The 14571-nt window shown below is 41.1% G+C and overlaps 1 protein-coding gene across 3 annotated transcripts in view; it reads right to left on the bottom strand.

Moving 5' to 3' along the window:
• The window catches only part of LOC107290174 (DExD-box helicase 39A), a 17160-nt gene continuing 2589 nt past the window's right edge, over positions 1-14571 (bottom strand). For 2 of the 3 annotated variants that reach the window (XM_015819033.1, XM_015819035.1), the window contains exons 2-11: positions 12387-12597; positions 10879-11006; positions 9667-9759; positions 7842-8025; positions 5240-5358; positions 4031-4162; positions 3775-3884; positions 3417-3561; positions 2998-3145; positions 1-254 (exon numbers count right to left, since the gene is read on the bottom strand). In XM_015819033.1, coding sequence (XP_015674519.1) covers positions 238-254; positions 2998-3145; positions 3417-3561; positions 3775-3884; positions 4031-4162; positions 5240-5358; positions 7842-8025; positions 9667-9759; positions 10879-11006; positions 12387-12594 — 1284 coding nt within the window. In that variant the 5' untranslated portion in view covers positions 12595-12597 and the 3' untranslated portion in view covers positions 1-237. Of the gene's footprint in view, positions 255-2997; positions 3146-3416; positions 3562-3774; positions 3885-4030; positions 4163-5239; positions 5359-7841; positions 8026-9666; positions 9760-10878; positions 11007-12386; positions 12598-13328; positions 13345-14571 lie in introns of those variants that run through there. The other variant, XM_015819034.1, reaches the window with a different exon arrangement.

Genomic DNA, 14571 nt, shown 5'->3' with positions numbered 1-14571 from the left:
GAAACATAGCCCCAGGGGCTGACTATTCAGAAAATAGAAACATCTAATTAAAAAAGCCCCCAGGCTTGAGCTGAGGCAAAAATACCATCTGGGCACTTTGTAAAGACTTCCACGTTAAGAACCAACATCCCTACATTTTGCATAGCGTATCTTTTCAAGAAGATATTCATCTGAGTTCAGCAGAAGACGTGGGATGTGCTCAACCTCCTGTTCCATTCTGGGTTCCGTGAACTCGGGCTACCGGCTTTGTTCTACTGCAAGAGACCAGATGAAAAATAGCAGTCAGTTACTCAGTCATCCTCTGTAGCCGAATTAGTTGAATGCTGTGGTGCTGGAATCCAGTCTCAACTCTCCAATCTAGCAGGGGGCTGTTCTGTTGGGAGTTTAAAGCTCTCCCCTTGTACAATTCAGCAGGCCCTGTCATCAGTGCTTTGTTTCTCCATGGCATCGGACCATGGATATCGGACCTGGATATCTCCGAGACCGCCTTCTGCCGCAGATTACCTCCCATCGGCCGGTACGCTCCCACAGAGTGGGTCTCCTCAGGGTGTCGTCAGCTAGACAGTGCCGGCTGGCGACCTCCAGGGGGAGGGCCTTCTCGGTGGGAGCTCCCACCCTCTGGAACGAACTACCCCCAGAGATTCGGGTGATCCCGGATCTCCCCTCCTTCCGCCGCGCCCTGAAGACATGGCTCTTCCAACAAGCGGGATTGGCCTAGGGGAATTTTTAGTGGGGTTTTAAGAGAAATTTTAATTATATAGGCCATAGTAAATATTTCTTTTTAATTAGGTTTTAAATTGGGTATTTATTTTTGTATCTGTTTTATAAGGCCGTCAGCCGCCCTGAGTCCGTAAGGAGAAGGGCGGGATAAAAATTGAATAAATAAAATAAAATAAATAAATAAATAAATAAATTACTTAGGTCTACTTTTGAAGAAGCGTATCTGAAGTGTACATGGAAACCTTACCAGTCATATCCTGTCCTTAACAGCCTTCCTTATTGGTGAAACAGCCGCCCCCCCAACAGTCCCACTTCATGGTCTCCCCTTTTGCTCATTCCTATCCTACACCTGACCTAAACAAACTGAAGATTTAACTGAGAAAAATATTGACGTTATATATTTATACAAATGCATTTTTTCCATATTTCAATTATGAAACATGTAGAAGACAGTTTACAGACGGTGCAAGTGTCTTTACTTTCAAACCAGCAACTGATACTTGTTCCACCCATGGCTGCTACCGGCTAATTTAAGGATTTATCATTGTTTCCAGCACTCAGTGTGCAGGTCTAGCGCTCCTCAATAGGGCACAAGGAGCAACACAATTATCCTTCTACAGCAGAGTTTCTTAAACTATTGTTTCTCAGAACCCCTTTCCACTTTTAAGAATTATTGAGGTCTCCCCCAAATGTTTTTGTTTTTTTGTATTTACTGTATTAAAGATAAAAAATGTGCTGTTCTCCCAATTGTTGGATGGGATTTTAATATATTTTTTTAAAAAAAAATCATTTTTAGACTGGCAAATAATTTTGATTTTGCAGGTCACTGACAGGATCTAGAACCAACTTTAAGAAACACTGATCTATAGGATTCCCAGAAACAGAAATGGGTAGTTATCCTGCATTAGCTACACTTGTAATTTTATATCTCTATCTCTGATCTGCAAAATAACAACAAAAAAACCTGGTAACCATGACTACCATATAGGTAGTCCACGAGCACGATAAGAGTCCAAAATTTCCGTTGCTAAGCAAGGCAGTTGCTAAATGAATTTTGCCCCATTTCACAACCTTTTTTGCCACAGTTAAGCGAATCACTGCAGCTAAGTTAATCATGCGGTCATTAAGTGAATCCGGCTTTCCCCATTGACTTTCCTTGTCGGAAGCTGGCTGGGAAGGATACAAATGGTGATCACGTGACCCAGGGACAGCGCAACTGTCATAAATACATGCTGGCTTCCAAGCACCCAAATTTTGATTGTGTGATCGTGGGGACGCTGCAATGGTCATAAGTGTGAAAAATGGTCACAAGTCATTTTTTTTAATGCCATTGTAACTTCAGTCACTAAACAAATGGCTCTTAAGTTGAGGACTATTTGTGCCCCTGGGTGACTGTAATGTACTCTGCTTGGTGGTACCTTTGAAGAGCATCCATAAAACACCATTGGCCCAAAATGTCATATATTGGAGTAGCCATATTCCTATAAACTCTATATTGCACAGGTTATCAAAAGGTTTTAGGGTGCAGTTCAGATTTTTAACTTGCAATCCCCATACGCCTGGGCTCTTAACAGGATCACTTCCTCTCTGAGCCATCTTCTTAATCCGGTATGCAGATCCTTGCAAAAGTGTCTGACAGTCCCCCAGCTTTTTGAGGTGATTCCAAATGCTGTTTGTGTCACAGTCTCTTTACTGTGGAACAATTTCCCTCTTAAAGCTGACTTTCCAGAAAATGGGGGGGGAAAAAAATGAAACTCTCCTGAGAGGTATTTGGGGGGGACTGAGGAAAGTCGCCACTGCACTTTTTAAACCAGTGGTTATCAACCTGTGGGTCGGGACCCCATTTGGGGTCGATCGACCATTTCACGGGGATCGCCAAGCAAGGCTGTCCGCCATTTTTTTGTCCGCCATTTTTTTCCCCCTTTGCGGCGGGTGCCTTACCTCCCTTGGGCTGGGCCAGCTGGTGGTCGGCCTGCTCCGTCTCTGCCGCTTGCCAGCTACGCCTCGGCCGGCGCAGGTGGCGGAACCACGCATGTGCGGCGCTCCCGGGCAAGGAAAGTCCTCGACTTACGACCGGTTGGGTAGTCCTCGACTTACGACCGGTTTAGTCCTCGACTTACGACCGGTTGGGGTCGCGGCATTAAAAAGGTTGAGAACCACTGTTTTAAACTCTTATTTAATGCTATTTTGATTTTATATGGATTTAGCGTGGGTTAGGGTTAGGGTTGTGGCAGTATAAAAAGCAATAAAGAAATGTTTCAACGAATCAAGACATACTATAAGAGGAGATGTCTATCTCTTCTGGGAGCTCAGCCACGTTGACCTCAAAGCGATCTTGTACTTCATTAAGGATTTTGGCATCACCTTCATCTGACACAAAGGTAATCGCCAAGCCTTTCGTACCAAAGCGCCCAGCCCGGGCCACCTGCAGAGAGAAGATTGTATCAGGGATCAAAAGAAACTCCTCCCCAAACCGAATCCAGTATTTCAAAGATATCCCTCAGAGGGATAAATCAGATGCTCAATTAGAATCAGGCAAACTTCATTTAAGAATTTTCACCAGAAAAATCAAATCCAAAATGAGGCTGGGAATGCACGAAAAGAGTGATCAGAAGCCATCCAGAATTTGCAAGCCACCAGCTCCGTATCATAACTGGCAAGTTACTAGAACAGAAGGCAAACCTGATTTCACTCACCCTGTGTAAATAGGTATCGGAATCCTCAGGCATATCATAGTTGAAGACTATGTTGACTCGCTCTATGTCCATCCCACGGCCAAAAAGATTAGTGGCCACCAAGATACGACGCTGGAAGTCTTTGAATTGTTGATACCGAGAGAGCCTGCAAAGAAAAAAAATATATATTTCCTTGAACTTCATGATTCCTCTCCAAAGCTGAGTCTGATTCTTAGGCCCAAAGTACTTAGAACTAGTTAGTAAAAAAAAAAAAAAAGTCAAGTGTTGTACTATCAAGACATAATTGTCCCCATATTCCATTCTCAAAAGCACAGATACTACCCGCGATGTTCAGGTTTCGGACTCTGATGCTGCTCACCTCTCTTCCTGAGACATGCCCCTGTGTATAGCAATAGCTGGGAAGTTCTGCTCGATCAGAAGTTGGGCTAATGCCATGCAGCGCTGCACAGACTTTACAAATATCACAACCTGCAGGGATGGGGAGAGCAAAAGGAATTGATCTGGAAGCCCCACAGATTCCCATTAGCCTTCAACTCCCATTGTGACCATCGCTTCCAACCCCAAGAGGTGGGATACCACTTACAAGCCATGATGGCCAATCCTTTCATACAGACCTGATTGAACTCAAGTACATCCAGCAGGTCAAAAAGTTTGCGGTTTTTCTCTGTGTCCTTCAGCTTTACGTAGTATTGCTGCAGACCATGTAGAGTCAGCTTTGTCTCGTCATCTACGAATACCTCCATGGGCTGCAAATAGTGAACAAATGATTATAGCAAAATCCTCTCGTGTGCATACACATAAACATACAGTCATGAATAAATATTAATGTAAAATACAAACATTCTGAAATCTACAGAAATAACTTTTGTTCCTACATCTGGCACATATGACGAAGCAAGCCATGACTCACAAAAGCTTTTTTATTTTTTTCAACTAACACATTTTTAATTAAATGTGTTAGTTGAAAAAGGCGCTATTGGACATCCTCTGATTTCTGCCGCCACAGAAAACAAGGCCTTCCTCTATTTTATTCCTAGGACTACTATGAACATGATGGTCTGGAGATAATTCTAGCATTATTCCTTTGGTAGAATTGTACATTATCAAGCCTCAACTTTAAAAAATCTGCTGAAGAGCATATAAAGATTTCTCAGTAATGTGAATCACAAAATTCCTAAACTTAATGGACATTTATCCTGACTTTTATCAGTGTCCAATCAATGAAGTAAAAAAAATCTTTCCCAACTAAGTAAATGAGTTGGGTAGAATACATCAGCAGATTATTACCTTTTATGACCATCATCATGTAATAATTGAAGTCAGATCTCTTAAACTGCACCTGAATCTGTGCTAGTGGCAGGATTATGACCTCTCTTTTCCTATGTCTTAAGCAGCTAGCCCCTTTCTCTGCACCTGGCTATATCTCTTAGACTGTAACCCTCAGGGCAAAGTCTGCCCTATGATTTTATTGAATTGTAAACTACAGTACATTCTTTCAAGGACTTCTTTCTAGTGTATCTGTAATGTTGCTAGGAGGAGGCATAAGTGATGACAAATGTGTAACAATATAATTATGCAAATACTGCAATTTACTTACTTCAATCAGATGCCCTGATTTATAATTGTGGTATTTGCATGATTAAGCCACTGACATTTGCTGCTTTCAAGTACCTGCAATCTGCTTCAAACCCTCACCTGTTGCCCCAAGCAGGATGTCGAGAGGAACACAAAACTGACTCAGTAGACTCTCTTTTGTCTACGTTGTGTATATGTTGCATGCATTGTCCCCACTGGGCAGCAAAAGATGAGACTTTAGCACTTACGTCCTGCATGAACTTCCTGCAGACAGGCCGGATCTCCTTGCTCAAAGTGGCACTAAACATCATGCACTGCTTTTCAGGGGGAGTCAATCGAAAGATCTCCTGTACGTCACGGCGCATGTCTAAAAGAAACACGGATAAAAATAAAGAGTTCCCAATAAAAGCAGATTTGAATTTCAAGGATGCATTAGCTCAGCCACTCCTGCCACTATTTCTCACACTCAAATGTTTTATTGCAATGGCCAAGAGAACAGAGACGCAATAGAGCGCTAAACATGAGCTTTCTCAACTCATCTTGCCTCTTCTGATTACAACTTGTAAAAATGAGTGACTTTTTTCTTTGTACTCTTCCATAAAAAATTGTCAGCTGTAGTATACAAATAAGCAAAACAGTACCAGAAATAATCCCCAACCACCTTTGACACGACCTGCTCATAACTGTGATTTTTACAAAAGCATTTCAAACAAGCACTTGATATCTTTATTTTCCAAAATGCCACTGGGCCGCATGTAATTAATCGTAATAATGTAATTAGAGGCCAATGCTCAGCTTTCATGTGCTCCAACTATTCATCCTTTTCAAAGGAAAAGAGGAACCGGTTAGGCTGCAACAGAAAACCACGGACTAGTTGACTGATGGGAGGGTTTCGAAGAAGATAGGCAAAGGTTGAGCTGCAAGTGATCGCCAAGTGAGAAAAGGGAATGAAGACTAAGGAAAAGTATAGAAAAGAGAGGAAAGGCAGCTCAGTGAAAAAGCACAAAACGGATGTGGAAATAAATGGCAGGAGAAGCGAGAAAGACAGGCATGCTCTTGGATAATGGAAGTCTTGGGAAAAAGCATCTGGGGAGAATGAGCCCAGCCACAAGAAAACAGTTGAAATGGGCAGTTTGTTTTCTAGGGCTTTGTATTCTACCTCTTGGGTAAACTGTGTTTCAGCAGTATTAGCAAACATGTCTGTGAAAGTTTGTGAGTAGCTATGTGCACCATTGTAGACATTTTGTGAATGGGCACCCTCTTTTTTTTGATTACTATATGGCCTATAAAGGTTCCTCTTCAGGTGTGTTTAAATGCCATATAGATCAGCTCAAATCAGGATATATGAGATTCTTAACCTGGCATCTTTTGTATGTTTTGGATTACAACTCTTCAAGAATTGCATTACAAACATTACTATTAATGCTAGTCATGGTTAGCAATGTGATTCACTCCTTGAAAGACATCTGATTGCACATAGATGATTTATGACCCGTACCTGCACACAAAGCAGTCTGTTCCTAGGTTGCACAAAAGAATTAAGCCATTGTTCGTCTGCTCGGACAAATGGCTGATTGCATGTTGTAGATAAGGAGTTTCCGACAGCACGGCAGAAACAGAGCTGTAAGCTTGCCATAGCAACATGAAAAATGTTTCCAGTTTGAGAAGTTTTAAATTCAAAGCAACACCTTTTCTGGGTTTGATGGAATACAACTTTACCCAATGTGTTGGGTGTTGCTTCAGACCATTCTGGAAGCATTCCAAGCCAGAGGCATTCCAAACGTTGTGTGTTTTGTATGCTTTATGTCAGAAGTCCCCAACCTTTTGGGCACCAGGGACCAGTTGCGTGGCGAGAGGTTTTTCCATGGACCGGAGGGGGGCGTGGTTTCACGGTACTGCCTGCATCCCACGGATGGGGCTTTGCTTGTTTGTGTGGCCCAGTACCAATCCATGGACCCCTGCTTTACGTTATGTCAGTGAGCACAACTTTGCAGGTGTTTCTATTTCACTGTTACTTTGGCATAAGGCCCTCTCTTCAGGGCAGGCTATAGGTTTCCTTTTGAAAAGTTTCTAAAATATATCAGAAAAAGCTGAGCAATTCAGAAATATTGCTAAGCTCTTCCCCCCCCCCCCAGTGTTTGCACTTTAATTCCATCCCAACTGAATTAAAGTGGTAGTTTTTAGGTTTTGTCTCAAGATGATTTGCATCCTCCCTGTACAAACTAACAGCCGCTCCTCATCTATCTGAAAAGAGATAGGGAGTTACTGATATAGCCCTTTAAAAGAGCTTTACTTTACTACTAGCAGGGCAATGCACTCTTCCAAAATAATTTGGAAGACATGCTTCATCATACTTCATGTTAAGTATCGCAACTTGTACTTTTTTAAAAGCAGCTCACTTCTATGAACACCTGAAAATAGCTGCTTAAAGATTGCATTAGATCAGGGGTGTCAAACTGCTGGCCCGCGGGCCGGACGTGTCAAGAGGAAACCACGCCCACCCCGTTGCCGGCAATGGGGAAAAAGCTGCGATACATCGCGCGACGTCACATGACGTTGCGAGTTTGACATGTCTGCATTAGATGGATTCATTAAAGCAGCACTACTTTTTCAGGTTTTCCTGATGTCTGAAAAGTTCTGACAATTTACTGAATCATAAATAGGTGCTCTGTTCAAATAAAGTTTGAATCATGCACACCAAATCGCTTATCTCAGTGTCTCGTTCTGTAATTTGGGCACCAGGCCATTTTCTTACAATAGATCAAGAATTCTATACTCTATAAACAATTCCAGTTTTATTTGGACTCCTCCAGCCTACACCCCCCTCTCCCCTTCCCCTAGTTCTCTTACCTAGCTGCTCAAGCATCTTGTCACATTCATCCAAAACAAAATGCTTCACATTGCGCAGGTTGAGTGTCTTGTTGCGCACCAGTGCTAGAGTACGGCCTGGGGTTCCCACGACAATATGGGGACAGTTTTTCTTAAGTACGTCTTCATCTTTCTTGATAGAAAGCCCCCCAAAGAAAACTGACACCTGCAGGAGAATCAGAAATCACTCGAATGACTTTGCAATGCATTATTTATACAATGCAGTAAATAAAATTCAAACACAGCACCTTTGGTGTAGCAATACAGGATAGAAACCAGGAGACCGTGAATTCTAGTCCTGCCTTAGGCACAAAGCCAGCTGGGTGACTTTGGGCCAATCACTCTCAGCTCTGGAAAGGAAACAATGGCAAACCACTTCTGAAAAATTTAGTTAATAAAAGCACAGGGACTAATTTAGGCAGTCACCAGGGGTCAACAATAAATCAAGGGTACAGATGCACAAAGACACACAAACAAATAAAGCTCTTGAAAGCTAGGATTCATACTAGTTATCTTTTTTCTAGAAAGAAGAGACAAGGATTTCGGTCCCTTTGAAACAATAAACGGGCACAAGAAGGCCAAGATAAGCTTTTATACAATACTAGACAACCCTGTGACCCGCTGGATCACTCTTTGACAGAATACAATGTAGTACAACCACATGTGACCAAAATGATCAAAATTTTAGGTTGACCCTATTCTTTTTAACCCCATTGCTGGATGGTCCCATGATCATCTAACAAGAGTATATATATATCATAAAAAAAACTAACCCTAGTGGCAAACAACCTTCAATAATAAGTCAGTATTTACTTACCTAAACAGATAAACAGAATGACCGTGGGCAGACAAAAAAATCAGTTAGAGTGGGACCATCTCTTGATTTCCTGTCAGCTTCTCCATTGATTGTGGGAAGCCGGCAGGGAGTGTTAGAAATTATGATCACCTGACTGTGGAGACGCTGCAACTTTGCAAATAAAATGGATCTGAACATCATGGAACTTTGAATTCCACAGAAGTCCTAGGTATTTTACACATCCTTTAAGTTAGCTTAGTTTAGGAACCTTGGTTAAAAAATTGATGTGATATAATGCACCACTTGGGCTAACTTAAGAGTACAGAGAGACAGACATAGTAGGAGTTTTAGTAGTATATAGATTTTAGAATCAAATAATTAGCCCATTACGATCACTGGCTTGGTGTAGTAACTAAGGCATTGGGTTGGAAACTAGACCAAAGTTCTAGTCCTGTATTAGGCACAAAACCAGCTGGGTGATTTTGGACTTGTCAGTCACTCTCAGTCCTAGGAAGAAGGCAATGGCAAACCATTTTTTGAAATTTTGCCAAGAAAACTGTAAGGACCTATACAGAAAGTCACCAGGAGCCCACAATGACTCAAAAGCAGCCCTCCCCCCAAAATCCCATTAGTTCAGAACTGTCTATTTTTACTAGAAACAGTTCTCTGAGATTTTAGAGACTTTTCCTAGAAGTACCTGGAAATACAAGGGATTGAACAGAGGAATATTTATATGGAAAGTATGTGTGGGATCACTGACCTATAGCCTTGCCTCTTAATATCAAATGTCCAAAAAAGAATCCTACTATAAGCTCTCCAAAAAAAGCTTTAGGTGATGTCCATGAAGAAATACGAGCAAGCAATGCCAACGTAAGGGCATTCTCTCTCTCTTTCTCCATATAAACTCCTTCCCCCAATTATAGATGCTATTCACAACACATTTCCAGAGATTTAAAAAAAATACTAAAGATTCTAAATATTTTGAAACCCAAAGCAATACTTGCCCCTCACCTTGACATTGGTCATATACTTTGAGAAGCGTTCATATTCTTTACTGATCTGAAATGCCAGTTCCCGGGTATGACACATCACTAGCACGGAGACCTAGCAGAATTAAAAGAAACATTGATACAAAGGCATCAAGAAAGGTTCTTTAGTTGTCTGGATGGGGAGGAGCTATCTTCAACCCAATGCTACCCAGACAGAGTGGCTGTGGGTGTCTGAATTACTCAGGTCTGAGGATATTCCACCTTTGACCTTGGATGGAATTGCACTTCTCCCTTCAAGGTTGGCACAGATGTGAGGTCTTCCTGGATTCACAGCCCCTGCCCTGCTGTGGCAGCTCTAGCCAGGAAAGCCTTCACAAAATTAATCTAGTGTGTGCTTTCCTAGATCAAGAGGCCTTTCAGACCTCGTGGCATGAGTACTGCAGTGCTCTCTACATAGGTCTACCCTTGAAGACCACCCAGAAGCTTCAGACTGTTGTGACATAAGCAATACTGCATGCCCAAGACATGCCAATGTAATATCTCTGCCTCGCAAGCTGCACTGGTTGATAATTTGCTTCCAGGTGTGTTTCAAAAGACTGGCTGTTACCTACAAGGTCCTACATGACAGTGCCTGCTTATTTGAAGGACTGCCTATCTCCTATAACATCTACCTGGCTAATCAGATCCTCCAGGGTTGGCATGCTCCAGTTCCTTTTATGTTTTATTGTAATTTCTTTGACTGTAGTGAGCCATCAAAAGCCATTGAAAGTTGGGCAAAATACAAGTTTAATAAATTATAATTACATGAATCAAACGTCTCCGCTGGACTATGAAATAACATTTTGCAACAGCAGAAATACAGTTGAAAGCATCTGGAAGTCTAACTGTATAATTAAAGTCTTATTCCTTTTAAAAATGCAAGAAATTTGTGTTAAGAGGTGGAGGCTCAACAGCACCCCAACACACACCTCAGAGATGAAAATACTAAAACGCCTCAAATGGAATCTGACTCTTTATGAATTGGAATTGGTAAGAAACAGCACACTGAAGCTAATTCAACTGCTTATTAGGAAACAAAAAACAGCATCTCCATGAATTTTTATCCTTTTTGGTGTCCATGCTCAGAATCATTGCACTCATGGCAGTAGTTGAATCACATTTACAAGACTCCTACCACCTACTTATGGTATATAGCTTTCTTTTAACACACTCTTTCCCAACATCCTTTACATACCTGCCCATCCACTGGCTCAATCTGCTGCAGAGTAGCCAATACAAAAACAGCAGTCTTGCCCATGCCTGATTTGGCTTGACATAGTACATCCATGCCTAGAATTGCCTGTGGAATGCATTCATGTTGTACTGATAGGGAAAGAAGAAAAAATAATTACACAAGAGTCACTGGAGATATGAAAGCATTTCATTTCTATGAAGAACTCCAGGCAGCCTTGATCCAAACTTCCCTTCTTTCAAACAGATATTCTATATTATATCCTTGGAGATTAAGTATCTTACATACATATCCCATAAGAAAATAAAGTTTTCAGATCACTGGCATTTAATCCATGCATCACTTTGAATTACAAAACAAATGTAACATATTGTAAAGAACTTTGATATGAATTAGCCACTCCATAATCAGGACTGTGGAGTCGGAGTCGGAGTCGGAGTAAATTTTGGGTACCTGGAGTCGGAGTCGGCAAACAATGCACCGACTCCGACTCCGGTTCATATAGATAAACTTTGTTTTTGTTCTAAAACAACCTTTATTACACCAAACATAAAAACTTGACCATTTCAAGGACAAGGACTACAAATACGGACGACGATGATAGGTCGGTGAACTAATTAATTTAATTATTTTTTTTAATTATTTTGAAACAACAAAAGTAACACAAACAGAAAACGAATTTGACAAGTTATGTCATCTGACAACCGAACCCAGCCAGTAGTCCTGTGGTAATGACATGTATGTTGCCTTTCTTTCCTTCAAGGAATGTATAAAATACATTCGCATATTAATACAGAGGAGTCGGAGTCGGGGAGTCGGAGTTGGAAGTACAAAAAACTGAGGAGTCGGAGTCGGAACATTTATCTACCGACTCCACAGCCCTGTCCATAATAGACTTTTCCTGGCATACTGCAAATCTCTAACCTTTCCCCTTAAATATAAGATCCTACTCCATATCATAAAGGGAGCTCAGGCGCTAACAGGACTTCAGTTATTTGGCTACTGAAAAATTATGTCTCTTGTGCCAGATTGAACTGAGATCTTGCATCAAAGGTCATATAGTTTTATGAAATTTATCTCTTTCAGAATTCCTAAAGCGAGTGATTGCTTTTTTCCCCACATATGTTGAATAACATGTTTAAAGAAATAAAAGAAACCAGACTTGTTATTTGTTCACTTAGACTCTCTTTATATATTGGTTGGTCCCACAGTGAAGTTCTGGTAACATTCTAAGAGATGTAATTTTTTTAAAAAATTAAAAAATACTTTCTCACACAATTGTAATAATCTCCAATATTGAAATTTTATTTGCAGAGCTCCCCATACAATCATCATCATAGTGGCTGTGCTAGACTCAATATTGATAACAATTAAAACCAAACCATCCCACCCCTGCTCCCTGCAGCCCCCAGCTCTCACCCTGCACCGCGTAGCACCACTGGCAGTTGCTTCCCGGTGGGTGAACTGGGCTGATTGATGAGGGGGACCAAGGGCCTTGGCTCAGCTCCTACCTTCTGATGGATGTTCAAAGCCACAATCCACAATGGCACGAAGTAATTCTGGCTTCAGCAGGAAATCTCGGAAGCCAGAACTGTGAATGGAGACATAAGAGCCCTTCACATCCTTTTTAACAAGGGGAGGAGTTACATCTGTCACTCCTTGAGGCTCTTCATCATCTTCATAATCCAGCAACTCGTTCTCCACATCCTGCTCAGCCATATCCTTCAAGGAAAGCAAAAAGCACAGAACTTCTGTAATACATTGATGGATGACAGCTAAATCCAGGATGAGGGAGACCAAAACTAAAATGGAACTACAGATGTACTTGGAGGTAGCGATTAATAGACTCCAGCTTGAAGCTATTTATACCCATCAATTCTGAGCAAATCCTACTGATAGAGTTTGACTAACTTCCCAACTTCTCAAAGTTGTAATTTTTCAAACAACTTGCGAGCCTAAGATCAGCATCACTCATTTATCCATCTTCAGCTATTATTTTTCAAGTCAGATGGCATTTTTTAAAAAGCTACATCCAATATTGTCAGTCTTTTTCACATACGTGATATCAAAACCATGTTACCATTATTTATTATAGTAGACACATTCTTTCCCTCTTAATAGAAGTTGTTGTAAAAATAATCCAAAACAGACGGCAAGGAATTGACAAAATTCTGACTAAGTGATTTGGCCTTCTCACAGGCCACAGAACCTATTAAGAACATATCTATCTTTCAAACACGTCTTCAAAGATCTATGATAAAATTATAGTGCTGAAGTTATAATCTCATCCCTGCTGTACTAAATGTATTTATAACTGGTAGACATCAATCTCTTTTCAAATACTTTTACCCATCAATCTTCATGGATTTTCGAAGAATGCTATGCAGACATTGCTCATTTTAGAACAATCTGTATTTAAATCAAGGATAAAAATATTGTTCTCTTGTATTTACCTGTTCCTCATTAACATTAGGAAAACTCATTTTCAATGTTTATTCTTTTAATTAATATTTCATCTGTCAAGGAACAGAAAAGATTAGCTAAATCACAGATTAATCATAATGCGTCTTCCATCAATCCTACAGAGAAAGGGCTAGGTAATTTGCTCATCATTCAAGAGGACTTTTGCTTAAATTCTCCATTAAGAAATACAAATGTGGACTGACAGCCAGTCTTAATGGCTGGTCTCCAATTTTAACCCACTCTTTCACATGGAGCCAAGACAGCCTATCAGCTAATTTCCATAGGCTTTATTTACAATTACATATCCATTAATGCAGACCCAGTTTGATGTGGTGATGAAAGCCATCAGACTAAAAACCAGGAGAGTGTGTATTCTAGTACTGATTTGGGCATGAAGCCAGCTGGGTGACATTGGGCTAGATTTTCCCTCAGCCCTTGGAGAAAGGCAATGGGAAATCACTTCCAAAAATGTTGCCAAGAAAACTTCATGGACTTGTTCATCTAGTCCAGGGGTAGTCAACCTTGGCTCTTTTATGACTCGTGGACTTCAACTCCCAGAATTCCTGAGCCAGCAAGGCTGGCTCAGGAATTCTGGGAGTTGAAGTCCACGAGTCATAAAAGAGCCAAGGTTGACTACCCCTGATCTAGTCAATAAGAGTCGACACTGACTCAGGCGTGCACCCACGCACACAAGCTAAAGTAGACAGAATTAAACAAAATTGCGTTTTAAAAATGGTTCATAACGTGGTAATGTATCCTATGTTACAATTCCTGCCCTCAGGAATGAGCATCTCCTAGTAGAGTTTCATGCGGCTTCCTCCTTTATGTCCTTTAGGAAATTGCCAAAACCTTGTTCTCACAAGCTATTGGAACAGGGGGGGACGGCGGAGTCCTTTTTCTGTATTGTTGATTTGATTTGTTTTGGTACCTTGATCTTCAAGTCAGTTATACTTTCTCTGTGTTGGTTTTTTTTAGGTGTAAATCACCCAGAGTAATTTGAGAGTTAGGTAGCCTATAAAGATACTTCTGACTTCCCTAACCCAAAGACCTCCTGATATACTGGACACCAGCCTTGCATCTCACTGTTGGGACTTGGCATTGAGAAGACAAACCCAGAGGTTCTAAGCCAGTGGTTCTCAACCTTTTTAATGCTGCGACCCCAACCGGTCGTAAGTCGAGGACTAAACCGGTCGTAAGTCGAGGACTAAACCGGTCGTAAGTCGAGGACTAAAC

This window comes from Protobothrops mucrosquamatus, unplaced genomic scaffold (genome assembly GCF_001527695.2).
Source record: "Protobothrops mucrosquamatus isolate PMUCROS unplaced genomic scaffold, P.Mucros_1.0 scaffold852, whole genome shotgun sequence".
Taxonomy (NCBI): Eukaryota; Metazoa; Chordata; class Lepidosauria; order Squamata; family Viperidae; genus Protobothrops; species Protobothrops mucrosquamatus.
The sequence above is the reverse complement of the archived record's forward strand: the minus strand, read 5'-3'. Positions and strand labels throughout refer to the sequence as shown.